Here is a 27,743-nt window from a genome sequence, read left to right as displayed (position 1 = left end):
TTGACTCATCATTGGAATAGGTTTCGCGTACAAACAGCAGAAGATTAACAATAAAATGAGTTTACTTGATGAACGCTGGTGGCATATCCCTTTTCAAGATCTGGTCTTCTGTTGTCTGCACAGTCTCTTTTCCAACCTGCAGGAAAAAGAGGTTATACTTAAGATCAGAGCAACACGAACAACAACAAAAAGTTTACTTCATGACAGTTGGGCTACTTACTGTTGTATCTAGTTTTGACAACATTATATACCGAGTTAGTCCACTGCCTTAGGAATTTTATCTTCTCTCCCACCAACACCTCCACTAAATGAACTGACAGGACACTCATCCCTCTCCCCATTCTCCATAGAAACAACACTATGTCTGCTGCATTTAGTTGTGTTGGGGAAGAAAGAAAATTTAAACAAACAAAAAAAATCAGTTCTCCTCTCTGCAGGTTTCAATCCCTCCTAACCCAACAGTCAGAAACCAAGTTCCAAGTCAAAAAAGAAAAAATTACCCTATTTTGCTATTGAACCTGCCCACTCTATTAGAAAAACTTAATTACTGAGAACACACTTCACATCCACACCATCTTTAGACAGAAATAATTACACAGAAGCTAATCAAGTGGTAGAATAAGATCTGGGCTTTTCTATATACTAACTCTTGTGTTATACAGTACAAGTCTTTATAATTGCTAGCTGGCTCTCTAGACTGTGAGATCACCAACTTGACAAAATATTTCCAGCTCCTTTGTTCACTGTATTTTCCAGCTGAATAAGCCATTCAGAAAGGCACCACAAAGCAGAAGGTCTTTAACCCAGACACTAGTGTATGTCAAGAGCTGCCAGGCCTGCTCAAGCTAGACAAGATAGCACTAAAAAACCCTCCATCAGCTGGTATTTAAAGATTTGCTGGTTTTTTTGACAGAAGTTGCAGCGTGCCAGAATGCACAGCACTTGCCAATTCAAACACTGTGCAGCTCTCTAGAAGCATCACTGAGCTGCACACTGACTCCATTTGCCAAAGTTGCTGTTTCCCTTCTTTGGTCTCCAATTCCCCCTTTCAGAGGGGTTTTTACAGACATACACTGGACCTAATATTCATATTGGTTCAAACTCAGAGTCAGTCTAGCCTACAAGTAATATTTCTTAAATTAACTAGTGCTACATTTGTGAGTAGCATCGTAGATATTTCCAAGTAATGGAGAAAAGCACTGAGACGTTAATGGTCTTCAATTTTACAATGGTTTTCCATCCCTGTGCTCATTGTAGTTCAGTAACAGCCACACTTTGTGCTAGCACATAGCACTGCAGCACTGCCGTGACTCCTTAACTTCACAGTAGTGCCTCAAGAGTACAATTACAGATGCATCTCATGCTCCATTTCTTGGGGCAGGGTTACATGACCCAGAGACAACACATGCCTTTTGTTTCAGTTATTTCCATTGCACTTTATTTTTATTGATTAGCCGTGTGCACGTGCATGATAGAGACCACAGTGAAAAGGAACAATTTGCATAAAGCCTGAATTACAGTGTCACATTGTGTAGACACAGAAGGTGGTCATGAAGTGGAAACTAGCAGTAATACTTCGTTTCCAAAAGCCTTCAGGTGAAATTTCACTGCCTTCAAAATTTATTTTTCATCCGTACAAACCTGCATATGGTTCAATTCCTTTCAATAGAGTATTTTTGGAGGATATATACTTGTTAAAGAATGAATGAAAAATTTGCAACTAAGGGAAAAAGGATCCTTGAAGGGCTTTCCAAGAATGGGCATTCAGCTTGCTATACTATATTGAACAGCCAGACACAAGCAACTAAGAGACAACTTTTCTTTAAATTGCAATACAGTTCATATAAGTTACCGCTAGTTTTACTAGCCTAAACAAAAACATTTCTTCATTCAGTCTGAAAGGTCTCTTAAGAAGAAGGCAGACTTAAGTTCACTACCCACTAGTTATAGATACACTAACATTTTAGATGTATACACATACGTTGTCTATACTACATGGGCATTCTTTGTTATGTCTAGCTAGAATCCCTAGCCTTCCAATTAAAGAAACGTACAGGATGAACGCATTTCCATTTTAAATTTTTGCGGGGAGCTTTAATCTCAGAGCTTCTCAAACAATACTGCCTTTACCCTAAATGCTGAAGTCAGTCCATTTCTCATCCAGATCATCACAAAAGCACAAAACACTCATTCCTGTTGAGCCCTTAGCACTACAAATCACATGGGCAAGACAAAACCTGGGGTAGTTCCCACGAAGTCTCAGTTACAAAGGCTGTTTAAACATAAAACCCTGTGACTCAATTGAAAGTACTCCCTATTTCCGTAACTCTGCATTAACTTCTCTTTAAGTTTTCCTTTGCATTTGTAATGAAGATGTAGAAACAAGAAAATATTACACACCACACACCATTTAATAGATGAATTCTCAAAATATGAAGCCATATTTGTCACTAAAAATACACAATCCCAAAATACTTGTGTTTTCCCTTTTAGTTTTCTGGCTAAGTGTTTTTGTGGGATTTTCTGTGTTGTTGTTCCTTGTTTTAATAGGAAACCATTTCTTCAGACTGGATTTTATATGGACTAAGCAATTTTCGGACATACTACAGTGTAACACAAGATAGAGATTCACTCCACCTTACCAGTACTCCAATGCCAAGGGAACTGGGAGGAGGTTATTATTAGGATGTAGTATCTATGCAGTCCCTATTTCAGGTAGGCAGGCTTGAAGAGCTTCATGCTAGTAAGGAACAGTTACCATGGGAACCCCTATTTCATTTCTATCCAATTGGATAAACGTGGAAAAACAGGATTACAACTGTTGTTTCAGATATATTTACCACCTTCAATAACCTTCCCCTAATTAATTGGGAAGGAAGTTTCCATGAAATTAATATTACTGCTTATTAATAATAATTAATTGGCTTCTACCCCCTCCTCCAATGTAACTCTTCACCAGTTAACACAGTAACCAGACCTACACTTCTTGAAGATTTTATCTGCCCAGAGCTAGAGAGAGGAAGGGAAGTTCTCAAGCAAATGTTACCAAGACAGTTTCATTGCTCCAAATTTGGAACATCCATATTCATCTCCATTCTCTTCGCTGGAAGTGGTGACTTTGATTAGAGGCACATGAAAGAATGAGCCACTTCCCTGCTACTTAACAGCAGTGAATGTGAGACTGAAAGACTAGAAATTTTTATGGAAACGGGACACACTCAGCAGAGGGTATATCTGACCACTGAAAAGGCTTCTAGGCTAGAAAAACGCTTTGAGTCTAGAAGGACCAATACAAGATTGAGAGTTCCTGCAGCTTTCAGATTTCAACCTTATTTGTAGATTTTACGCACTAATCTTCCACTCATCAGTAGCTGATCAGTGTGTCTCCTGTTTCCTGCTGCAGAGTATTTTCTCCGTGGCAAAGCAAGAAGAAAACTTCCTGATCAGGTTCAGTTTTGTCATATCTGCTTCTGCTGCATAAAAGGCAAGTGGACTGCAAAAGGTCCCTTTTCTATCTTCTCAGCCTGCTGGATATAGATAAGAACTGCCTTTCAGGAAGAAGGGGAAATAGTTTCAGCTTTTGTAACTCTTTAGGAGTTTGCTCAAACCACAGCATCATACCGCAAACACTTAACTGCATCTTAGTTCTCCCACTTTTCCCAGAAGTAGAAGAACCAACAGCTTGTATCACAGCACATTTAACATGGGAGTCCAAAGTTGACTGTTTGGGTTTTGGTGGTGTCGCTTCTTTTTCAGTGTGGTAGGGCTTGTTGGGTTGGGTTTTTTTTGTTTGTTTTTTGTTTTTTCAGGGCGAGGGGCACAAAAATCAAGTATTCTTCCGAATGTCTCTACTGACATTAACAAGGACTCACCAAACATCACAGACAAAGATCTTCTTGCAAATTGTTTTCCCTAGTTAAGTAGGGAGAAAAATTAGCTTCTGCAGTGTTCCAAAAGCTCCATTTTCTCTAGGAACCCAACAGACCTGTAACAAAATTCAGTGAACGCATACAGCCCTGGCTCTAACACTAACTGAGCCTGAGGTTTCTCGCAAGGAATAAGGTACAGTAGAACTTTCACTTGACAAATTCAGAGTACTCATCAGATAAAGTTATCTAGTCTGCACGCTGCATAAGGAACTTCATCGCAAGCCATCTCACATTAAAAAGAAATAACACCTAGTTGACATGTTATGCATTCTTCCATGTATTGCAAACCTCCAAGAAGCACAGTAACACTCCCATTGTTACAGCTCACACCAGAAATTTGTTGTAAATCAATGCAGCTTCATCAATTTCCCTGCAACTTCCCAGTTTGTATGTCTGCCCTGAAAAAAGATAAACTGAAATACTTGATATAACCATATAAGGAAAACATTGAAGATCTGTACCTGACATCTTGCTAAGATGAGCTATAACACCTTAAGTAACTTTGAAATAGGGTTGGCTAGTCCTTTTTTCTCTTTGCTTTTCCAGGATGTAAAATGGGCCTAGATGTCAAGACTATGAATAATCCATTAAGCAGAGATAGAAGCCAGCCAAAATTACGCCAGATTTATGCCTACTCCTTGCTGGCATAGGTTTTTGAGGACAGATCAAAAAATAAAAAAGAGCAGAGATTACAAAATCTTCTTGTGAAAGCACTTTCAATTCAGCTTACAGACTCGGGGGACTTATGCATGATAGTTTAAATAAAGTGATGACTGAAGTTAGTGGCATCCAGTTGTATATCCTATACCTTTCATAGAGTTCATCCATCCCCACAAGGCTTTGACCCCTGAAGGCCTACAAAGTCAGTTCTTTATCTTGAACTGAGTTCAGGGACAGTTTGTCTCAGTGGGCTCAAAGTGGCAGGGGCTCAATAACTATTTCACTATTGTTGAGTTTTCCCTTAGTGAAACCAGCTATTTGAGCTAAATTAACAAGGAGAACTTCTGAGAAGGGGCAAAGGGCCCTGGCAGGAAAAGAGAAACAAAGGGTACTCAGTGCTCTGTTTTCCTTCACTATTGCCACCCACAGTATTTGGATTGCAATCCACATTCCTGTTTTTATTTACAGTATTGAGCAGATCCAGTTGTTGATATTCCATGCTGTTTCACTAGGATCTTTTTAAGACATCTGCTCAAGTGAATATTGTTTTATCATGTCCTGACACCTAGCTACCATTATCCATGTGGATATTCAAGCGTTAGCAGAACAGAACTGCATGCACGTTGGCATAACAGCAAAGCATTAAACTTAGCCAATTAACTCCAAAAGCTTTTGGGCGTGTCATTGTATTTACTGGTCCTACCCAAATTTCACAAATCATTCAAAAATTATAACCAGATTACATTCAGAGCTTCCAGTAAAGCTCTGACTTTCTGTACACAGTCAACAGAAGAGACAAGGAATATTGAAAAGTTTAGGTTTTTTTGATAAGAAATAAGAGAACAGAGTTACAGGTAACTCCTCAATCTAACCCTTCTCTTCCAGTATGATTGAAAAAAGTGAGTTTTAACTAAAACATGTTAAACTTTATTGTATCTAAGAAAAAAAAAAGTAAGTTTTTCTTTCAACAGCTCTTTCAAAAGCATTGAAGTTCCCGATTTCTTTACTGCTACTCTTCTCACTTAGATTTTAAAACTGGATTAACACATCACTTACAATTAGATAAAGCTCCTTAAAACAGCATTAAACTAAGTTGTTTTTCTTACCTGCAGTAGAATAGGCCTGTGCAATTAAAGTTTGAAATACAAGTCTAAAAAAACACACAGTTCAACCATCTTCTGGCTTCCAATTTATCCCAAACAAACAACAGTAGTTGTGCAGTCAATAGGACCACTTTTTCCCTTGAAGCTAGACAAAAACAAAGACTGCTGAATCACAGCCTAGCCACCTTGCCTCTCAGTCAAAATGGATGCTGCATATTGGCTCCCAGTTTTCTCATTATTACCCAGTAGACTACATTCCAAGCATAGCAAGGCATCGTTTCAAAGTCCTCTGGCGATAAGTCAAATAAATTAGAACACTCCGGCCATCTGGTCCCTAATAGCAGCAAGCTGACCTACCTGTCTACACTGGAGATTAAGACAAATTCAGTTGGCTTGAGGCAAAGGAAATCCTGCTGTCCAAGTAAAATACATAAGTATGAAGCAAAAACCATATGGCAAACTGAAAATTTAGGTACCAAAACATTTTTTCAGTCATGCTGCTAGTGTCTACTAACTCTGTACTGATAACAGGGCTGAAGTTTGGATGCTTTATTTAGTTCCAAGATACATAACTTGACACGGGGGAAGCAAAAGCATATACTGAGCTAAAGTATGTGAGACTTCCCATAGTTATCCTCATTTCTGAATTAAAAACTCCTTGAAGACAGATTATAACTCCACTTCAACCAAATAACATAGTCAGCTCTGACCTTTGGGCATATCCAAATCTCAGTTGGAGGAATAAGACACTAATTATCCTCCAGAAGCAACATTCACAGCTGAATTAGCTATTTTTACCTTAGAAGGGAGTCTAAGAAAGGTTCCTCATACCAAATAGTACAGACTTGAAAAGCACATCCAGTTCTTTCCCACACAGCCAGACCTGTGAATCATCGGCAAGTCTTAGAGCACCTCGTATAAATCCTGCTGCTGAGGTACAAATAGATTAACTAGTACTGCCCTAAAAGATAACATACGATATCATAGAGCTAAATTGTCTGCTTACTCAGATGCCCAACTTAACAGCAAGCAACCAGTATGCACAATTATGCTGTTGGTACATTCGCATGTTCTTCAACAATCTGCTAGTACCAAAACATTATCCAACACGCAGACAAAGAATTTGCCCCCTCCAAGTAACTAAGATGCACACATCCTGTCCTCCCTGCCTTCCATGTGTTTAGCCAAACAAATGTATCCAGAAATTTCTTATTATCATCAACAGAGCCAAAAAACCTCACCACAGAATGCTCATAGATCATTTCAAGGGAATGAAAAGTCTTTCCAGGTAGAGCAGAGTGATCTCTGAGAATATGTACTTCTAATATAGAAGACACAGAACTGGACAGAGAGACAGTCCCCAAACCAGCCCAAAATGTAACTTCACACAGGTAGTAATGGACTTTCTGCCCAGACTGCTTTTTCTTCATTAGAATGACAATTGTCGGTGGTCTTCACGAAAAAAGTATTACATAGTTTTTTTCATAAACACAGGGATAAGTGAAATACTTGATGTTATGTGACTATTTTTCATATTGATTTTGACCATTTATACTGTATATATATATAAATGTATAAATGTAATATATAATATTAGTATATGTGTATATAGTATATATATATAGTGTATATATATGTGTACATATATAGTATATATGTAATATATATATTTATACAATATATATTACCAGCTCTGCAATTAATACAGCAGGCAGAATGAGCCACTTCCATAGCAATCACCACAAATAATTTGCAAACAGTAACAAAGCATCTTTTATCAGTAATTTCTGCCGAGTGAATGTCTATTTAAAAAAAAAAAAGAAATGTCTGATCTGACATTATTTCCGGATTAGATGAAAAGGACAAGAAAGTCAGCATCAGCAAACAACTCTAAGGTCACAATCAAGTACTTAAAACAACAGAAGAAAACTGAAAAGCATCAACAGCACATGATAGCATATAACTGCCACCACTTAAAGCAGTAGGTGGTAACTAACTGTTCAAGTCTTTCTAGAAGCTTACTTTTCCCCAACACATTGCCCTTTTTGAGAAAGTTGGTCTGAATTTACAAGCAACTAAACTGAAGAGGATAACTCTTTTGAGCACTGGGACCAGTGCTCTTCAACATCTTTATCAATGACACAGACGATGGCATTGAGTGTACCCTCAGCAAGTTTGCAGAGGGCACAAAGTTGAGCAGTGCAGTCAATACATTGGAGGGAAGGGATGCCATCCAGAGGGACCTGGACAGGCTGGAGAGGTGGGCCCATGAGAACCTAATGAGGTTCAGCAAGGCCAAATGCAAGGTGCTGCACTTGGGCCGGGGCAATCCCAGGTATTCATACAAACTCAGGGAAGAACTCCTCAAGAGCAGCCCTGCAGAGAAGGACTTGGGGGTCCTGGTGGACAAGAAGCTGGACATGAGCCAGCAGTGTGCGCTGGCAGCCCAGAAGGCTAACTATGTTCTGGGCTGCATTAAAAGAGGAGTGGTCAGCAAGGAGAAGGAGCTGATTGTCCCCCTCTACTTGGCTCTTGTGAGGCCCCATCTGGAGTACTGCATCCAGGCCTGGGGCCCCCAGTACAAGAAAGACATAGAGCTCTTGGAGCAGGTCCAGAGGAGGGCGACCAAGATGATCAGAGGGCTGGAGCACCAATTCTATGAAGAAAGGTTGAGGAAACTGGGCTTGTTTAGCTTGGAGAAGAGAAGGCTCTAGGGGGACCTCATTGTGGCCTTCGAATACTTGAAGGGAGCGTATAAACAGGAGGGGGGATATGACTGCTTACATGGGCGGATAGTGATAGGACAAGGGGGAATGATCTTAAACTAGGACAGAGGAGGTTTAGGTTGGATATTAAGGAGGAAGTTTTTCCACACAGGGTGGTGACGCTCTGGAACAGGTTGCCCAGGGAGGTTGTGGATGTCCAATCCCTGGAGGCATTCAAGGCCAGGCTGGATGTGGCTCTGGGCAGCCTGGTCTACTGGTTGGCAACCCTGCACACAGCTGGAAGGTTGAAACCAGAAGATCATTATGGTCCTTTTCAACCCAGGCCATTCTATGATTCTATAATATTTTACTTCCTCCAATGCTGTACTCTAACATGGTTAATTAATCAGCATCACCAATACTTTCAAGCAAAAAGTCACGTGCAGGGAAGTGTTATATGCTTTTTCCTCTTGCAGAGAACTATCCAAGAGTCTTTCACAACAATGGCTAGGCTATAGCTCTTCAAACAAGTTACTGAACTGCTTCAGGGCTGCAAAACTCAAGAACAGTCAGAGAATCTACCTACCTGCATTAAAAATTGCAGGGCCACAAATTAGCTTGCAATTGAGAGATGAAACACTTAACATTCTATAGTTTTGTGTTGCAAAAATCTCCATCAGGCTGGGGGCAGGGGAAGAAGGCAGTCAGATCAACAGAGAAATACATTCCTTCCTGCTGCATGGGGGGTGGGCTGGGCTGACAGCCCAAGTGCCAGTGCAGTCAGCTCAGGGAGTTCAGGAATGCAAGTTTATTTCTGTTAAGTTAATACTGGAGAAAATGAAGTACTCTGCTTACTGAAATTACCTTTTCAGAGAAAGACAAGTCAAGTTGAAACCAGACAAAAATTTACTGAAGTTCCCAACCTTACCCCTTGATTTTTTGAGGAGGAAAAAAAAAGCTTTTTTTTTTTATTTTTAATTAAGTATGGCCAAGAATTAAGTAGAACTTCAGCTGCTACAGCCAACTCAGAGGTTTAGCAGTTATTGGCCCTTCACAATCCTTTTTTCTTTTTGTCATTTTAGCCATGGCACACTAAATAAAATCTGACCTTTTCACTGCTATTCTGGTGACGTTTGAGAGAAACTGCATTTGTTTAACCTCTCCATTATTCAGCACAAGTATTATGCTGTAAAAGCTAAAAAGACAGCTAAGCTTATGAAAGTGAAGTTCAGCATAGTCCAATAAGTACAAGACAGCTTACTAACTTGCCATCTCATCTAGAGCTTTGTAAGTTATACAGAAATTAAAGAACATGTTTTTATACTTGATACTAAAAATTATCCCCAAGTGGGTTTCGTGACCTTTCTGTTAGAAACAAAATCAGCTTTGCAGACTCAGCTGGAGGATATTTAAACCCATCCATGCATACTGGAAGTCTGAAGTGGGAAACTCTGAGAAGAAATTTACAAAAAATGGGTTTAAAATTTAAAAGCAAGTTGACAACCCATGAAGAACAGCACCAGTGAGTCATCTTTCCAGTAACCTCTAATTGGATATTTATAAGTAGCATTTTTATTCTGATAACATTTAAGATAAATATTCAGAACCTCAAACATTTTAATATTAACAACTTTAAGTACATTGAAATGACTCCACAGAGATACGTTGCAAGTGACAAGGTATCCATGGAGTTTTAATAAGGAAGTTTGAAGTGCCAGTTTGTATTATATACAATATATAAATAAAAATTAGCAATAATTGCTTCATTCTGTTACGTACTACTATATCTCAATAACAGGTTAACCATTCACTGCCTATGAGCAAATATTTTACTCTTAAATGAGCAGTCCAATTGTTCAAAACAACCAAATCTCTGGTCACCAGGAACCAAACCAACCCAACCACTCCTGACAAAACATACAAGATATCTGGCTCTCACACATGGCACTCACACATACTAAGAGCCAGTCTGGTTCAAGTCCCAGTTTCTGAACCTTCTGAAGAAATATTTATGCAGGCAAACAAAACAAGGCCCAAATAAAGTTCTAATGATGCTTCCCTCCTTAAATTGGGTTGCAATACACAGCTTCTTCCAGATACAGAAAAGCCAGGAAGAGAGTACAGGAAGCAATGCTGCTAGAACAACTAACGTTCCAGATGACACCTTCTGACAGCACCCCTTCTTGACAGAAAGAGTCTTTAGATTCTTCTGTGACTTAAGAGCTAATGCCCAGGGAGTGGCTTAAGATTAGAATTAGTCAAGAAAGTTCATGTGAACTTTCTGGCTTAGCCTTCAACAAGTTCACCACCTCTGTGCACCTGCTTCTTATATTATAGAAGAACTATGTGATGAAAACTGCAAGAAGAAATACAGAAGAACCTAAAAGACAGAAGAGAACCTGTTACTATTTGTCATCACAGAGTGACTTAAGGTGATACCCATAATTTATCCAGTATAGGCAACAGTGGTCCCCAACAATTTGGGGTTACAGAAGTACCTTCTCTCATGCTGTTTTTTTTTTATGTACCCATCAGCACCTAAGGACGGTACAGCCTCTCTCTCTCTCTCTGTAGTTCATTCAAAGATTCCATTCCTAAATGATTCAGTTAAATTTAGTAGCTTTATAGTTGACTATTCCTACAAACAGTAAGTACTGATGAGAACACAGTCTGGTACCATCATCAGTGTGCCCATTAAAATACTAGAAACATGGCTTTCCTATCATCACAACGGGTATAATACCAGTACTAGTGAAAAAAATTTACTGCACGCTTTCTACCAAGTACTCCAAGCTTTAAATGCCATCTTTCATTAGCAGATGGATATAGACCAACGATTCAAAGAGAGAAGGCACTCCACTGAACCTGATGCTTTGGAAATCAGGAAGGGTTGGGAAACATTCACTACAGTGGTCATAAGGCAGTGGTATTCAGGATCCTGAATGGTGGAAACAAACAAACAAACAAAATCAACAGGCCTTATCGTTCCAGAGAACAGACTGTCCTGCTTGAAGGAATACCCAAGGGTACAGCCTTAGAACAAAGACGGGCTCTGGAGAAATTGTAGATTTTTCCAAATTTACCTCCTCCTAGCTCAAGAATGGTCCATCTAAGGTTGGAGTCCTTATGGAAAAAAACATATCGTTCCTGACTAAACTCTGACTTGAAAATGAAGCATACAAGAAGCAGAAGAATAGAGAGGTGACTTGGGGAGATGTTACCTGATACGAAGAATGTAGTCAATCCTAAAGCCTATCTAGAGTTTAATTTTGTGAGAAACATGATGGGCAACAATAACAACAGAAATGCTTCTGTACATACATCACCAGCAAAATGTAGACCCAGGAAAATGTGGGCCCACTGCTGAATGGGTGGTGTCGAAACCAAGAAGGTTAAGTACTCAATGTCTTCTTCACCTCAACCTTTACTAAAAAGACTTTACCTACAGCACTCCCAGGTCCCTGAGACTCACTGAGAGTTTGGAGCAAGGGAGATGCATCTTGAGCATTAAGTGATCAGGTTACATCCACTGTGATGTGGGTGTAACCACTGACAGAAAATAAAATGCCTTTTTATTAATATAGGGTTCTTCATAGGGATTCTAAGCCAACAGCAACAAGGCATACAAGTTTGCTACAGTAATAATTTGTCTCCATCTTCCGTTCTTTTTTGGACAATCCTGACATAATCACCAGTTTCCTACCCTATCTATGAAGTAATGGTACTGGGAAACTGCTCCAACACATCTTCTCTCAGTGAAGAGAGCTATCAAGAACATCAAACATTGAACACAAGCTGACAATTTCAGTGATCGGAAGGTTGTGCAATTTACAGTGGTTGTTTTCCCCCTCCTGCTCCTTCATTTACCCCTTTCACCAGCCAGTATTGTTATTCATGGATCATTATTCATAATCAAAGTAACCATTCTGAAGCATCAGCATATTGTTTACTTTAGAATACAGCTCTCTTTCCAACTGAGTTGTTCAATGTTTCCACGGAAAACCTTTTGGTCTCAGGACATAACCAAGCACAAGTCATACCGCAGCAGACCTGAATAATTAGGCAAAGCAAACAAAGCCAAGTTGTACCCCGTGGACTCATTCTTCAATCTTCTTACATTCTTCAAAATGCACTATGTTCTCAACTTACTACAGGGACAAACTGGACCTATTTCCAAGTATTACACATGAAAAATTTTCCCAATTAAGATTTGAGCTTACTAGTGAAGCATTTGTTACTGAAAGGAAAATCCAGCCTTTACTTGATCATTTCCATTCTCTGTGTACTTAGTTATCTTATAAGCACAGAGTGTCTTCTGAAATGCACCTGCAACATCCATCCCTTTGTGTTGCATTTCCATTTGTCTGCACAAACTGTCACTTTAGACTTCAGTTCTCTCTTGCTAGATGTCATAAAATAAGCAAGAAATTACACAATGAAACATGAACTGCTGTACACACATGCACTAAATTAACTGTATACAGTCAGAGTATACTTTACTATCCAAATTCGCTAGTGTCAATGCTATCTAGTATGAATATCTATTGTTATGTTTCAACATTAATGCGAGCAATGTTAACATTTTGCAAGAATTAAAAACCATGGCTGCAGAGGCAGGCTCTGTACCAAGAAGAAGCATTTCTCAGCACTTGACTGAGAAAACGAAGGAATAGAATTTGCCACTACAGGAAAAATCCAACCTTCTATAGCAATGTTCAGTTTTACTGTCTTGTTTGCCAGTCTGACTTGCTTCATAGAGGGAGAAATAGCAGCAGCAGAAAATTGACGTTACTAACTGTAGTAGTTGTCTTCATCTTTTTACCTCAAATACAATGTCAGGAAGACTCAAAAAAAAAAAAAAAAAAGCAGTCAAGAGCTTCAGAACAACATGTTCAAGCTGTACAATACTGAAATGGGGATTTAAAAGTTAGTCTTAACTCTAGGTGAGGCCACTGCTAAAGTTAAGCTGTACTCAAGGCAGTGTCAAATCAGTCCATACTGTCCTTTGGAAAAGTAATTGGTAGAAGTGTCATTTGTTTTAAGAGTTCTAGCAGATATGGAACCAAAGAAACATAACCCAGCATTTGCTACGACAACCACTTAACTTTCTCAGGCACTTACCATAACTGGCATTAACATCACATGTTTGCTTAACATCTCTTTAAAATCACTTCTTGTTTTTCTCCCCACAATCCTCTTGAATACATGCTTCATCAGTCCAGATTACAGCTATACTGGGAAGGGTAAAGACATGCAAATTACCCTCCTGAGGTTCTGAAGCTACACATTTCTATGTTTTGTGTAGAACATACTGAACTATGTTTTATTTGGTTCATTCTTTTTATAAAACTGCAAAGGAATTCATGCCTACACAGGCTGATAAAACTATGAGGAGAAGAAACATCCTCCAGTTTCAGAGCACAAAGAAGAAATTTCAACACAAAAGTTGCAAGACAGGAACAAGAAGAAACCCCTCTGCCTTGACTCTTAGATTCAACCACTCCTCTCTCACTGCTGAAATACACGTATGTAGTAAAAAGCAAGCACTGAGTTTTCCAGAGTGTATTCCAGGAGTGGTATACACCATACTGTTGGCATATGGAACTTTAGTCCAACCAACCACTTGAAGGTTATCTACCCACTGCTGAATAATACTCTCAGTTTTTATGCCTAACAGCAAGCTGCATGTAATTACTAATGGAGGCATTCTCTATCTCCATGCACATTCAAAGAAACAGAACAAAAGATTCCTTTTAGATCTGATGGAAAAGACTGGTATAAATTAAGTCTCCAAATACATAACAGAACAAAGATTTTTCTATTCAAATTAGGAACTGATTTATCACTTATGTAAAGATGATTCCTAACAGATAAAAGCAAGAAAGAAGTTATAATGTGCTTTTGTTATTACAAAGATGTTTTATTTCTAATTCAACACTCTTTCCCTCAGCCCACCCCCATGCACACACCCTCACTGGCTTCATCCACTCAGAACATATGGCCACTGTTCCCACAATCTCGAAAAAAAAAAACGAAGTCCCAAAGAAGGTACACCAAAGCAGAATGTTCTTTTTCAAAGATAAGCAAATATATAAAAATATATAGTATATATATTAAAAAAAAAGAAATAACATCCACCAGTAATCACAGGTTTCCACTATATATACATATAACATATAAATACACAATGAAAAGGTCCATTTTCTCATGAGACCTTCACAGCTCTTCTAGCATTCTTATCAACTTGCCATTTGGCAGTAAGTTTGGATACAGTATAGTTCAGATGAGCTGCTACAACAACCATTTCTTTTTCTCCCCAGTATGAAGACAATACAATAAAAATTACAATAAAATTGGCAGGGAGTGGGGAAGGAAAAGACAAAAAAAAACTCAGAAAGTTACTGCAGACTTTAAGGAAAAGAAAAAACATCATTTCACTAAGCTTTCCCCAACAGCTCACTCCTCTCTCACGTACCCTGAGATACAGGCAAGCCAGCTCTGTTAGGAGAAAGCAGCTGTTTTCCCAATCCATTCTCCACACCGTTTGTCCATATTAACAGTGTTTAGCAATGCATTTGACTTTTACTGCTGCAATTATAACAAGGGTTTCAAGGCAGGTTGCATCTTCCACAAATTCATTTGAGTGATTTCCAGTCCAATGGGCATCAGCTATTGGCAGGTAATTCACAAGCTGTCCACAGAAAATGCACAGTTCTCTTTGCACAGCCTGGTGAGCCTTTGCCACTTCTTGCACTTGAGAAAGGCTCATGGATACACACCCAGAACATACTGACCGCTGATAACTTCTTCATTCACTAGGATGAGATAGGTCAGCTGCTACAGATACACTGAAAACAAAAGTGTGGGAGAGTTGCAAATAACTACCTGATAGCTACCAGATAACTACCTGACCCAATTCCATAATGTTGCTTGCAATGATCAAGTACAATCTTTAATTAAGCTGAATCTTGACAGTATTCATTAATTAGTGCTTGGGCATGCAGGTATTGGGGAACATCTGATGCACCATAACTGCAAGACAAAATACTCATAATCTAAGAGACCCTTACTCATGATTGACCTGACATGGTAGCTGTCGTTGATGCAGAAAAATGTCAGTATAGTTTCATAAGCCTCCAAGTCTCAGTAAGTGAATAAAGGTTCATCACAGCATCCAGAATATATTTCTAGGCAATGCAATACTTAACCGTTCAATAGACAGTAAAACAATTTTTCTCCATAAAAGTTAATGAAATAGAAATTGGATGCATGCAAACAGTTATACAACAAGTAACTTAAAATGCAGAAGGACAGCATATATAACACAGAGGACGGAAAAAACATACCATCTGCAACATCAGTTAGAGGAAATGCTGACCTCTCCCAGCAGATCTCTGTTCCAAACCATCTCAGACACTTCATTTGTGAACACAAATTCCTGATAAATCTTTAATTATGACCATTTCACATCAGCGTCACTTTCCTCAGATGGACTGAACTCAGTCAAGGTGAAAGACAGCAGCACTGGTTAAGGGTCAGACATTTGTCTCAAGTAAAGCAAGTCAAATCTTTCAGAATATTGACCTAGTAAGACAACTCATTCTCTGAAAAGCCAACACCTTCCTGAGCCGCTGATACCATTCCTGTGCTTAGGCTGTGAGGAGGCTTAAGTACAAACACATTCACCTCTATTACCTTACCATGCACAGAATTAGTTCCCCATCTGACAAACTCAGCTGCTTCATCTATGGGACTGCTGATGTTTGGCAGAGCAGCAAGGGCTCTGCTGTGAAGCAGCTCAGTCTGAAACACTAGAGGCAAGCGACAAGTGTAGTCGATACCTTTAACAGCAGAAAACCAGAATCTATACAAGGCAGTAAGTGAAGGGAGCTTAAAATGGCAGAGCAGAACACGCTTTCTCTGTTATGCAGTATTATAACATTACTCTGAAGATAAAATTGTTAAATCACTACTGGAAAACAGAGTTATTTTTCCTCTCCACAAAGTCGGGAAGTTATTTATACAGTGTGTGAGAGGTTTAAGTTTACTGCATTGCCATTAGTCATCTTTGATAGAAGTCCCTTCTAAAAAAAAAGATAAATTTGATCAATGCTTTATGAAAGAAATTAGAAAACCACTAAAGTACCATAAGGTTAATCTCCTTCAAGCGAAGCTTGATCGCTCAAGATTTCATTTTACTGCCCACTAAACTTGAAGTATATTTGGCAAGCTCCAAATTAGTCCCTGCCTATTGAGCTTCACTAATTTTTGTTCTCCAAACAATCCTGTCATTTCAGTAGTATATCTTTAGCTACAAGAAATACCAAGCCAAACCCCAATGCTTCCCTGAGAGGCATGGATCCACTCCAAATACCAGCAAAAAAAAAAAAAAAAAAAATTAAGATCTTCAGTTAAAAAAAAGAAAAAACTGATGTAGTATATTACAGAAGATCTAATTCCACTCAAACCTGGATCTAGTACATTGTCATGTCTGTACCTCAAGAATATCAACAAAATGAACTTAAAAAAAAAAGTTAACACATAGGGGCTCCTTCTTTGAAGGAGACATCTTATTTCCCAGCCCATTTTTCAACACAGCACATCTCCTAGGCCTTGCACAAGTGAAGATCTCAGCTCTTCAAACACTGCTACCAGCAGTTGCTTATTGATGCAATAGTCACAGGGATTCAATTTTGCACCTTCTAAACTATGGAGTCTGTACTGCATGTAGTAAGGCTGGTGAGCTGGAGAATGGTGTTGCTGTGTGTGACACGTTTTCACTGATAAACTGTAACCTTTGCTGGCCAGCATTCACCATCTTGTACTTTCTGCGATACACTACATGAAGGAGCCTGTGCAGACAGCAAAGAACAAAAAAAGCTGCCAACTACGTTACCGTCTTGATTGTACTGGCCATTTCTTCTTTGCTGTCTCCTGTGAAGCCACTAGAAAACTAGCAATTAGATAACCTGACTGAAATAATTATTTCTGCTTCTGTGAAACTACAGTTTATCACAGATACAGATATTACAGATATCACAGATTATCTTTACACTTAGGAAAGATGCACTGTCAGCACGGCTTTGGATAGGAAACAGAACTTTACTTGTGTGTTTTTCTTAATGTAGTCAAAGTTGTATTCTACCAAACCAGGACATCTTTCTTTTAAGCATCACCTCAGATTACACATCTACCGGCTCTTTGTGAATTAACACACAAATCGTATACAACAGTCTTTCTTCTTATTTAGCTGGCAGGCAAGGAAAGAAAATCAGAGGCTTCCAAAACAACGGCCCCAAATGAAAGATGATCTGGCATTAGCAAGCTGCAGAAAGAAACTAATTCTATTTCTGGATTTCTGAAATAAATGCTATTTTATAAGATTAAGCTTCTTTGTGGCAGGGCATAAGAAAAATAAAATCATACAATTCAATGATACAAGCTAAGCTCAGAAGCAAAGTTACATCTGAAGTCTTCCTTTCAAGGAAAAGCATTTCATACGCCACAGCTGACAATCCATACAACCAGTGCACCTACTACAGCAGTTCACTGCTGCAGGCAGACCACTTCTCAACAGAACTCAAGAGTTTCAGCTGAAGCCACAGATGCACAAGTGTTCTGGAGCGCATCCCATAGAACTCAGAGAGTCAGGGGACCAGAAGCAACAGTTGCACTGCAGAACTTGAAAGTAGGGAGCTATTACTGCATTGAAGCACTGCAGGCTGAAATCTAATGAACACATCACTTGCATTACTCATCTTGACAGCTCCTTATCCCCGCAAGCCTCATGATTTTCATGTGTTAATGAATCTGTTAACAGTGATGCAGTATTTTAACCATATACAAGTACTACAGTTCAACTCAAAACTTTTTTGCCCAGAGATAATGTTTCCTATGAACAACTTAAGATTTTTACAGGATTTATAGCGAGTATGAAGTGTGTTATGTTTCAAAATGAATCCAGGGTGTCTATAAATGTACCTAACCAAAGTTCAAGTACTGCTAACTGTTAAAGGAACAGAAGAATACAGTATTCCATTGCTCTTCACATCAAACAAAACATTTTTGCTTTGCAACAGTTCACTATTCTTCTGATCCAGAAAGTCATAAAAGCAGTAATTGAAAACATTTCAAACATATTAGTCACGCGCTTTTCAGACTAAAGCGTCTATACTGCAAATACTTGCACCTTGAGAAGTCATACTATGTTTAGCTATCCTCAGGAAGCCTAGAGATTCCATGTGATTTCGACCCACTGTTGCTTCGAGCAGCTCTCACTCGAGGTTGTGCAGAACAGAGAAAGCAGCAGCTCTCAGCTTCGCCCTCCGGCAACAGCTCCAGGCTGCTCCACTCAGTGCTGAGCATGGACAGCCGGCCACTGTCCATGTACCTACCTCACTGTCACAACCTTGCTTTCCTCCCACCCCCTTCCCCTCTCCAGGAGAGAATTACACTAATGAAGTACTTCACCAGTACTTCGTGGTGTAATACAGCAGATATACTCAGAATCATAGAATCATTAAGGTTAGAAATGACCTCTAATATCACCCAGCCCATCTATCAACCCATCCCCACCATGCCCACTAACCGTGTCCCTCAGGGCCACATTCACCCTTTTCTTAACACCCCTGGAGACCGTGACTCCATCCACCTCCCTGGGCAGCCTGTGCCAGTGCACTGCCACCCTGAGAGGAAGTTCTTCTTAATAGCCAACCTGAACTCTCCTGGCACAACCTGAGTCCATTCCCCCCTCCCCCCTCACCCCCGTCCCATCGCTGTTACTCGGAAGAAGAGGCCGACAGCCACCTCGCCACAGCCTCCCTTCAGGGAGTTGTAGAGAGCGCTAGGGTGTCCCCTGAGCCTCCTCTTCCCCAGACTGAACAACCCCAGTTCCCTCAGCCGCCCCTCATAAGACTTGTACTTCAAAACAGGAGTTTCAAAGACAGCAAACAAAAAGAAAAAAGAAAAAAAAAAAAGGAAAAAGGAAACCCCCAAAAAAAGAATCACACCGGATACATAAGACATCTGTGAGGCATTTCAGTGAGCACGAAGCGGCCGGAATAAACAGCAGCAGTCGCGGCGCTTCAGCACGGAGCCGCCCCAGCGCGCCCGGACGCGCTCCCAACCCAGCGCCGCCCGCCCGGCTCCTGGCGGGGGCAGCCCCGCGCAGTGCTGAGGCCGTGAGGGGCGCTGCCCCGTGAGGAGAGACGGGGACGGGCCGGCCGCTCCTACTCACCCGCACTAGGTTGCTGACAGCGGCCTGCACGGCCGACACGGGGGCGGTGAGGTCCGGGATGGCCTTGCCGTCTACCTCCCCTTCCTCGTGCATGATGACCAGGTGGGAGATCTGCTGGGCCACGGGCTCCAAGATACTCTCGATGGTGCGCGTGTGGAAGACAGGCATGGCGGTAGCGGGGCGGGGGGGCCGGGGCCCAAAGTCTCCACAAACTCCTGGAAAACTCTGTCCCCGCGGGCTGGCGCCCCACGGAGAAAGCCGCAGACTCCGCCGAGAGAGAAAAATGGGAAAGAAATGAGGAAACAACGCCGCCCCGAACTCTTCGCCCCTCAGCAGGCTGCGGCGACACGGAGCAGCAGTTCCCGACACGGGCGAGACTCGAACCCGCGATCTCCCTCCTTTCCCCCGGCAGCACCCACCCCGCACTGGCACCCCTCCGGCGGTTTTTCAGGCGTTACAACCAACCCCCTCGCGGCTCCCCGCCCCCGCCACCGCCCTCGCCCAATGGCCGCGCCGCCGCCGCAGCTCCCAGTGGCGCGAGGCCGCGTCCGTCAGCATTCCAGCACCTCCCGCCCCTCCGCCCCCGCCGCCAAGCTGCGTTGCGCGGTCGCTAGTTTCCCAGCGCTGAGGTGACGTCAGACATTCTGCTGTCCATATAAGGAGACGATTAAAGCCGCGGTGCTGGAATAGCGGTGGGGGGGGGGGGGGCGGGATTCCTGTGCCCGCTCTTCCTTGCCTCTCCCACAGAAGCTGGGGATGTTATGTTGAGGGGAGGCACCACGCGCAGTACCCTACAGCTTCTTCATTAAGTCTGTGCGTGCTGAGCGCTGCCCCACACCGTGCCCGCAGGCACAGGGTGCGGCACGCCCCGGGCGCGGTCCCAACCGCTTCCGCAGCGCCGAGAAGTGCCTGGCTGGGGGGGTGCTCCGCCCCGCACGAGCGAGGAGCGGCTCCGGTGAGCGGCGTGGTTGTGAGAGAAGAAACGCAGAGCGTAGGCAGAGAGCAACAGAAATCCCCGCTGTGGTGACTTGAGAGCGCGCCTGTGGCCGCTACCCCGCGGCCCGTCCCGCCGAGGCGCTGGGCCACCGTACGGAGACGTCGTTTCTCCTGTACGTGTCCGGGAGCGCACAGCGGTGCCGCTGGCCGTGCCGGGGCGCTGGGGTGCGCGGCAGCACGCGCTCAGGGCCGCGACGCTGCGCGCGGGGACCGCCATCGCAACTCACGTGAGGGGACGAGTACCACAAGGGAAGAACTAAACCTGGTTTTGTGCGGGGTTAGAGATCCCAGCAGCGCCTCCAGCTCTGACTTTCTCTTTTGTTTTCTTCTTGCACATGCATATTTATTGAATCCATAAAAGTCGGATGGCAAATTTGTTGTTGCACCATGCGGATTTCTTTGGGAAGAGGAATACCTGTTGTGCAGGCTTGATAACAATCAAATTACATGTTGACATTCATGACGTGCTTAAAATATCAACCTCTCAGCAGTAAGGAGTGCGTTGACTCCCTTGAACTCTGCACCCTCAGAGCATGTTGTGGTGCTGACTGTACGCCGTGTAACACTGCACCTACAGTTACACCGTGCACATCCCCAGCAGTGCCTCTTTGGCAAACAATAGATCCGGGAAAATGAATGCACAGACAAATCCTTCTGGCCTGCATGTACTCTGCAGCAGCTAATAATTACAAAAAGGAATTAGGGCATGTTACAGGCTAGTAATGTGCTTAATACCACTTCATGTAAATGTGCAAACCTAATAAACCTCTTACTTCATTGTTTGTGAGACTTGCACAGGGGCGAAGTTCTCTGGTAAAAGAAATAGACTGCTTTAGGTCTTGGGCCCTTTATACTGAGAGTTGTGTCTGAAACAGGCATGTAGACAGGTTGTTTTTTTAAAAAAAAGTTGTTATTCAATAATTTTGAAAGGCTATCTTGGAGGATCTGATCGGTATGATTACTGCAGGCATAAGAAAATGTAAGGAGGTGGACATTTCTGGCAGCCTTCTGAACCTTTACTCACCTACAGAGCCAGAATATGGTTGTGTATTTGAGGGTGGTATAGAGAGTTCGTTTCAGCATTTTGGTTACACTGGTGTAATGTCTGCCCAAGAAAAGTCAGCTTCTATTGTCTGTAATGTATGATTGCACTGCGGGTACATAGCTGACATTCCCTGCCTCCTCTTACTGTTGTTACTAATTTCTTAAGCTATGTCCAGCAAAATTACATGCTATTAACAGCAATATATGTAGCTCTTATTTTCAAGTACCTTCTTTACAATGCTTTTTCTTCACAGAATCCTGTTGCATTGACATCACATGAATAACAGCTTTGTAGCAGGTACTGTTTTGTGGTGAGTTTTTTGAAACATTCTTTAGCCCTTTGCACTGTATCTGTAATTATAACCTAATTATGTTGGTCCTATGAGGTTTCTTCTCCAGTTAATATTGTTTCATTAATTCTAAAGATCATAATAAATAGAAAATAAAGCTAGATTTGATTGCAATATTTTCCATTTCTTGAACACAAGATAGGAAAATTAAAAGAATTCATACATTTCTATTTCCAATATTGTATTACACACACAACAGTGGATTCCCATTGGGAAAAAAAGCATGCAAAACCTCCTTTCCACACACTCAACATCTCAGTATTGTTAGGAAAGGATGTCTATCATTAGCAGTATAGGGGCAACTAGCATCCAAAATGTGATAAAACGGTTAGACTGAAAGGATTAGCTTTGAAGACACTCTCTCCATATCCATTGCAATTTCATAAGATCTCAGGTGAGTCCAGTTAAACCCATTCCTGGAAAAATTTCAATTTCAACAGTCTTTTCTGCTTACAAAGATCTTCATTGACTTTAAGGCCATAATATGTCTCCATCTTAGAGGATGGATGAATAAATACCGACAAAAAGGAATTTACTGAACATAAAAATGTCGTGGGCATAGTCTTACCTCTATATTTTTTTTTTCCCCACAAAATTATGAGACTGCACAAGAAAGTGAAAGACTTTTGTGCCTTGATTCAAAAATGAAATGGAAGCATTGACTCTTCACTGATTTTCATTAAATTCGAGTCATAATAAAGAAAATATGAATTTGTGCTCCATCCACTGAACATAAAGTTCACTAAGTGTGATAATAATCAATTCTACCTTCATCTGGTATACATTTTATTTCCATTACTTTGGCTTAGCTTTTTTTGCTCTGACAATTTGTTTGCTTTCCACATAATCTCAAGTTCTTTTCCCACACAAAAGTGTATCTTTCAATGAAGTGAAGAAATACTCTCCTTGCTTCCTCTGAAGAGAGATGTACAAATACAGAAAAATAGACTTTGGTAGAAAAAAGGGAAAACATTGCACGCTGACAAACAACGTAGCTGCATTGCAGTCTGTCAGTTCTGCATCCTGTGATAGGTGTACATGGAACTACAACTACAAATGGCAGGAGCAGTGGAGCAGAACCATTTTCACTGCTTATGACCTTGCAGTTGTCTGAAATCATAAGGTATTTTGTTAAAATGAATACTTCAGTGAAGTTGATATGTCTGGTTTAACTGCAAGCACTAGCCATTTTGCAGTAGTTGATTTCAGTTTTAGATACCAAAGCAGAGAATGATGAGGTTTTCTAAGCATTTAATTTGTCTGTGCTGAATTGCCTATCTTTGGAATGGCCTGATCTTGTTCTTCAAGTGCTCTAGCTTCAAGCTTTTCTGAGTAACACCTGATTAGCTGCCTTGTAAAGTTTACAGAAATGCTGTATTCATATATTGCACAAAACAGCGTTGTCTTGATCCTGTGACTATTTCAGCATACATTGAAATGTAAGGATTGGAATCTCTTTTTGTCAGCTTCTGGAGAACTGGAAGCTATTGTTCATCAGTGGAAACAGAATGCATTCTGCAATTCTCTCGTCAAGCCATTAACTTTGGGTAATCTAAGGAGTAAGTGTTGGATTATCAAAATATTCTGTTTAAAAAAACACTGTGGCATAACCTGCCTTAAAGACATTTTAAGATTGGTATGGGTTTGTCATAGAGTGGAATTACTATATCGATATCTCTAGTGTATTGCTGGCAGGCACAATGAGTACATTTCACACCAAAGCAATGACAACAAAGGGAAAAGAGAGCAGGCAGGAGATATGACAGTGTAACTTCACTACAATACTCTGTCAGTATGCTTTGCCTTTATGAAGATGACTTCTGCCGTGAGACTAGGTTATGTTCTGGGTCTTGGCTGGCTGCATGGTAGGAACCGCAGCAAGACTAGTGTTGTTATTTTTTTTAAACACTCATATCACCAGTCACTCTATGGGATAGATGTGAGGAGCCCCTCCAGGGCTGGAAAGTCTAAATCACAATTGCCAGCCATCTCCTGAAGACTCTATTTCATCATACAACACTCCTCAGTTTCTAGTTGCCTTTGTGTAGGTGTGTTGTGTTGTTAAACATAGTGAGGCTTAGATCTGCAGAGAATGCTATTACCAATTCACTATCTCCTTCAAGGAGTTTCTTTCTACACAGCTACGCAACATCTACAGGGAAGCAGAAAGTGCACATGTAGTTTATCTTTTTATCTTTGATGTTCAAGTGCCAGCTGCTTTGAACCCAAAAGACTGTACTAACCACACTGCATTCTTAAGTGGTTTATCTTGGAGTATCACAATTGTAGCAATACAATTCAAGGAATGCTTTTAAGAACAGAAAACACATAAACAGAAAGATGAGCATATTTAATGTATTTAAATCTATTTATATATATTTATGCTTTTTCTAGAAATTGCTACTGAGGAATGATGTTCAAAGAACAGATTTTCCTACTTCTCAAAAATTCCAGACAAGATTATCATGCATCTCTATACATGTAAAGCTTGTATGACAGCTTAAATGTAGTAAAATTTACACAATCTATTCACAGTAAATGGAAGCAAAATATCTTTCTACTGTTGTGGCAACATTACTACTAATTTTTGACTTCATTTTCAGAAGGCAGTAGGTAATTTTCAGGAGTTGACTCTGATTAGGTAGATGAGTACTGCTAAAAAAAGTGAAACAAAATATTCTTATGTATTCCACCAAGTATCACACATTGGCAGTGATCTTTTAAATGCAATTTTTTAGGTAATGAGACATGTATATTTTTGTTCTGATTCTGCCAGAGTCTTGCTTATAAATGACTTGCTTAGTGCTTCATTCACAGTAAGTGGCCATTTTAATAGTTACTTTACCACTATTAAGTTTAGTAAATATTTACAGTTATGTCTACACCTTCACACAAGAAAACTGAGGGAAATCAAGCATGTTTAAGTTGAGATTATTAAATCTCATCTGGGTGCTGTCATTCAACTTTAAATGACGCTTGCTGCACCATGATTCTTTTTTAAGAACGTGCTTTTCGGGAGCAGTCAGACTCTTGTAATCAGTTTACAGAGATGTTGCACCTTCTAGCTGAGATGTGGTGACTAACTTCTCACATGCTCTTTGTGTATTTCCTTACATGGTTTAAAGGTTGGTTCAAATCGCTCTCAGAGACCTGTTCAAGCTTCCCTGTTTTACTTCACACTAGAATTAACAGATACCTCAGCTGAAATGCATACAGTAAGTTGTGAAATCTTATCTTCCTTGCAAGAACACATCTTAATACTCAATCAAGTGCTTTTGCATTTAATTATATTTACATGAATTTCAAGAACCTCTTTATCCACACCAGCCTATACAGCTGACCTATTAAATGCTTGCCTTTTTGGGCTGCATGTTCATCTGTCTGATTCAGCTTAATCAGCTTTTCTTTGCCTCTGTAATATTATATGCTTGTATGTACCAGCTCCTCCAGGAGTTCCTCCCGTTCGATTTGATTCACCAAGATGTTAGATGATATATGCTTGTTGTTAAGTGGTAAATTAGTCTAAAATTTGAAGTGTTTTGCTGGTTTGGAGTCTGGGGAGTTATTTATATCCCTACTACAGAATGAACAGGCTTAATTTCATGTACATTCCAATTCACCATGAAGCTAAAGTCTTTGGGCTGACCAAGGCCTCTGGAAAAACCACCACCAAAAAATGAAATAATACTACAGTTAGTATTAATAAACTCTTTGAAAATGCACGTATATAATCTCTCTTTTCTGAATAATCTTAAAGTAATTTAACTCCTTCATAGTTTTTTTTATGTCTTAAATAATGATGTTATTTAGAATGTATCTACAAGTTTGTGACTTTGTGTTTGTAGAAATAGGATCTCACAGCCATCAACAAATACTAAATGGCCAAGTTACACAATACTTAAAGAGAAGAACTTGCTAGGTAACGCCATATTTCTGTGTATACACATAGCAAGCTGAAGACCAACACAATAGAAAAAGCATTACAAAAGAGTTAGAAAGACCAGCATAATAGCAAGGTGCTACAAAGGAAGGGAAGTAGATCGCTCACCTGTATCAGAAGATTCTGGGTTAGCAAGGAAAGCTTCTACTAAGAAGAGATCTCCAGAAACAGATCATTCCTTAGTGGCAGTCAGCCCTTAAATGAGGCCTAAGAAAGGTGGAGCCAGGCTCCACCCCTTCTGGTCACACAGTGAATTGCCTTCACCTGTGCTCCCAGAGCTGACTGGGTCTTTCCTCCAGGTGCTCAATCTGTGGTTCTGGCTGTGACTCAGCAGTTCCCATACAATATGTATAAGCTTTCCCCATGTACAGTGAAGACACAAGTCCATAAAATACATCACACTTAAGTACTTTTGAGTATTTTATATGTGCTGTATCCATTAATTTGTCTTGATTAAAATTCTTTCAGTGTCCCAGACATCAGAGGAGCTTTGAATAATTACGATAAAACAAGAAAAGTAACCAATAATAAGAGATAATACTTCCTTCTTCCTGCCCTAGGATGCTGAATCTGCAATTATTTTAACATAATTGGACCTTATACTCTCTCAAAATTAAGTAGGACTCATTGTAAGATTGCTCTGTGAATATATACATTTTGTTCTTTGTTCCATATGAAAAAACAGTGGTGTCATAGAAAGAACAGTGTATGTTCAACTGTGTGCCATGTCACTCTTGGGTTTAGAGAGCTTTAGAGCTGTACTGAGAGTTTCATACTGTTGCAAAAGGCAGAATTCAGAATTATGTTAATCCATACAATATTTATGGACTAAAAAAAAGAAAAAGTCCTCCTGACATTTTATGTCCATAAGAATTTATTTAAAATGTTGTTGAAGTGTACTGAAAACATGCTCATCTTCCTCTTAGTCTCCCTGCTAGCTAGATTCATGGCTATTAAGAATTAAGTTGTGCATCTCTAACACATACAGAAGATCCCTGTTCTTTGCCTTACTTTCCTCTTGAGGGAAAATATCAGCGGAGTACATTTTTGCCCCATTACACAGATGACATTACCCACATGAGTATTCAGAGACAGAAATGAGAGGTTGTTTAACTTCCCTTTCAAGGAGCTTGGTATGAAACATTAGTACTGGTAAAATACTTAAACATTCCTATTTAAGCTATTGTGTTCTGTGTCATGTATTCAATCCACTGACAAAGAAGAAAACTTGATCAATAAAAATGTTAACACCTTTTGAAACTAGTGGATATTTGAATTCTGTGGTCTGCTGGAAGATGAGAAGTAAAAATTAAGGGCTACCAAGTCTTGCTGCAGATTCCCCATAGAATCTGCAGCAAGATATATTCTATAGAATAGAAAAATGCCCCGATGCCAGGCAATAGTATTTCCCATGTGTATGTGTAGCTCTTCACTGTCATGTACTGTGTTAGAACTGCCAGTTAAATATGGTACACAGTGGTAAAGTGTATGCAAACTGCTGGCAAATGAGTGTCAATAGACAGCAATGTCACTCTGTGCAAAGCATGCTATGCTTGTGAAGTATTTTCTCTACTGACACAAACTTTCTGCATTAATTACAGTGTCTCTTGCAAAGCAGATAGCCAAGGCTAGTCTCACATTTTTCACTCGTACTGTATTTGATTTATATCAGTTGAAGGAAACGGTAATGTGCAACAGTGGCTCTGGAATGTAAACAGAAATCCACAAGGGATGTCCCTATGGCAGGCCAACTTCCAAATATGGGAGAAGAGAAACCACC

General features: G+C 40.4%; 1 protein-coding gene and 1 long non-coding RNA gene across 3 annotated transcripts in view; one reads left to right on the top strand and one right to left on the bottom strand.

The window, feature by feature from the left end:
- The window catches only part of VCL (vinculin), a 61,138-nt gene extending 40,821 nt beyond the window's left edge, over positions 1 to 20,317 (bottom strand). For both annotated transcript variants that reach the window (XM_021400426.1, XM_021400424.1), the window contains exons 1-2: positions 19,634 to 20,317; positions 66 to 136 (exon numbers count right to left, since the gene is read on the bottom strand). In XM_021400426.1, the coding sequence (XP_021256101.1) occupies positions 66 to 136; positions 19,634 to 19,801 (239 nt within the window). In that variant the 5' untranslated portion in view covers positions 19,802 to 20,317. The remainder of the gene's footprint in view (positions 1 to 65; positions 137 to 19,633) is intronic.
- The window catches only part of LOC110400518, a 69,828-nt gene continuing 63,623 nt past the window's right edge, over positions 21,539 to 27,743 (top strand). Inside the window, exon 1 of the long non-coding RNA XR_002439917.1 lies at positions 21,539 to 21,971. This is a non-coding gene — a long non-coding RNA (uncharacterized LOC110400518). The remainder of the gene's footprint in view (positions 21,972 to 27,743) is intronic.

This window comes from Numida meleagris, chromosome 5, assembly GCF_002078875.1.
Source record: "Numida meleagris isolate 19003 breed g44 Domestic line chromosome 5, NumMel1.0, whole genome shotgun sequence".
NCBI classification, from domain to species: Eukaryota; Metazoa; Chordata; class Aves; order Galliformes; family Numididae; genus Numida; species Numida meleagris.
The sequence above is the reverse complement of the archived record's forward strand: the minus strand, read 5'-3'. Positions and strand labels throughout refer to the sequence as shown.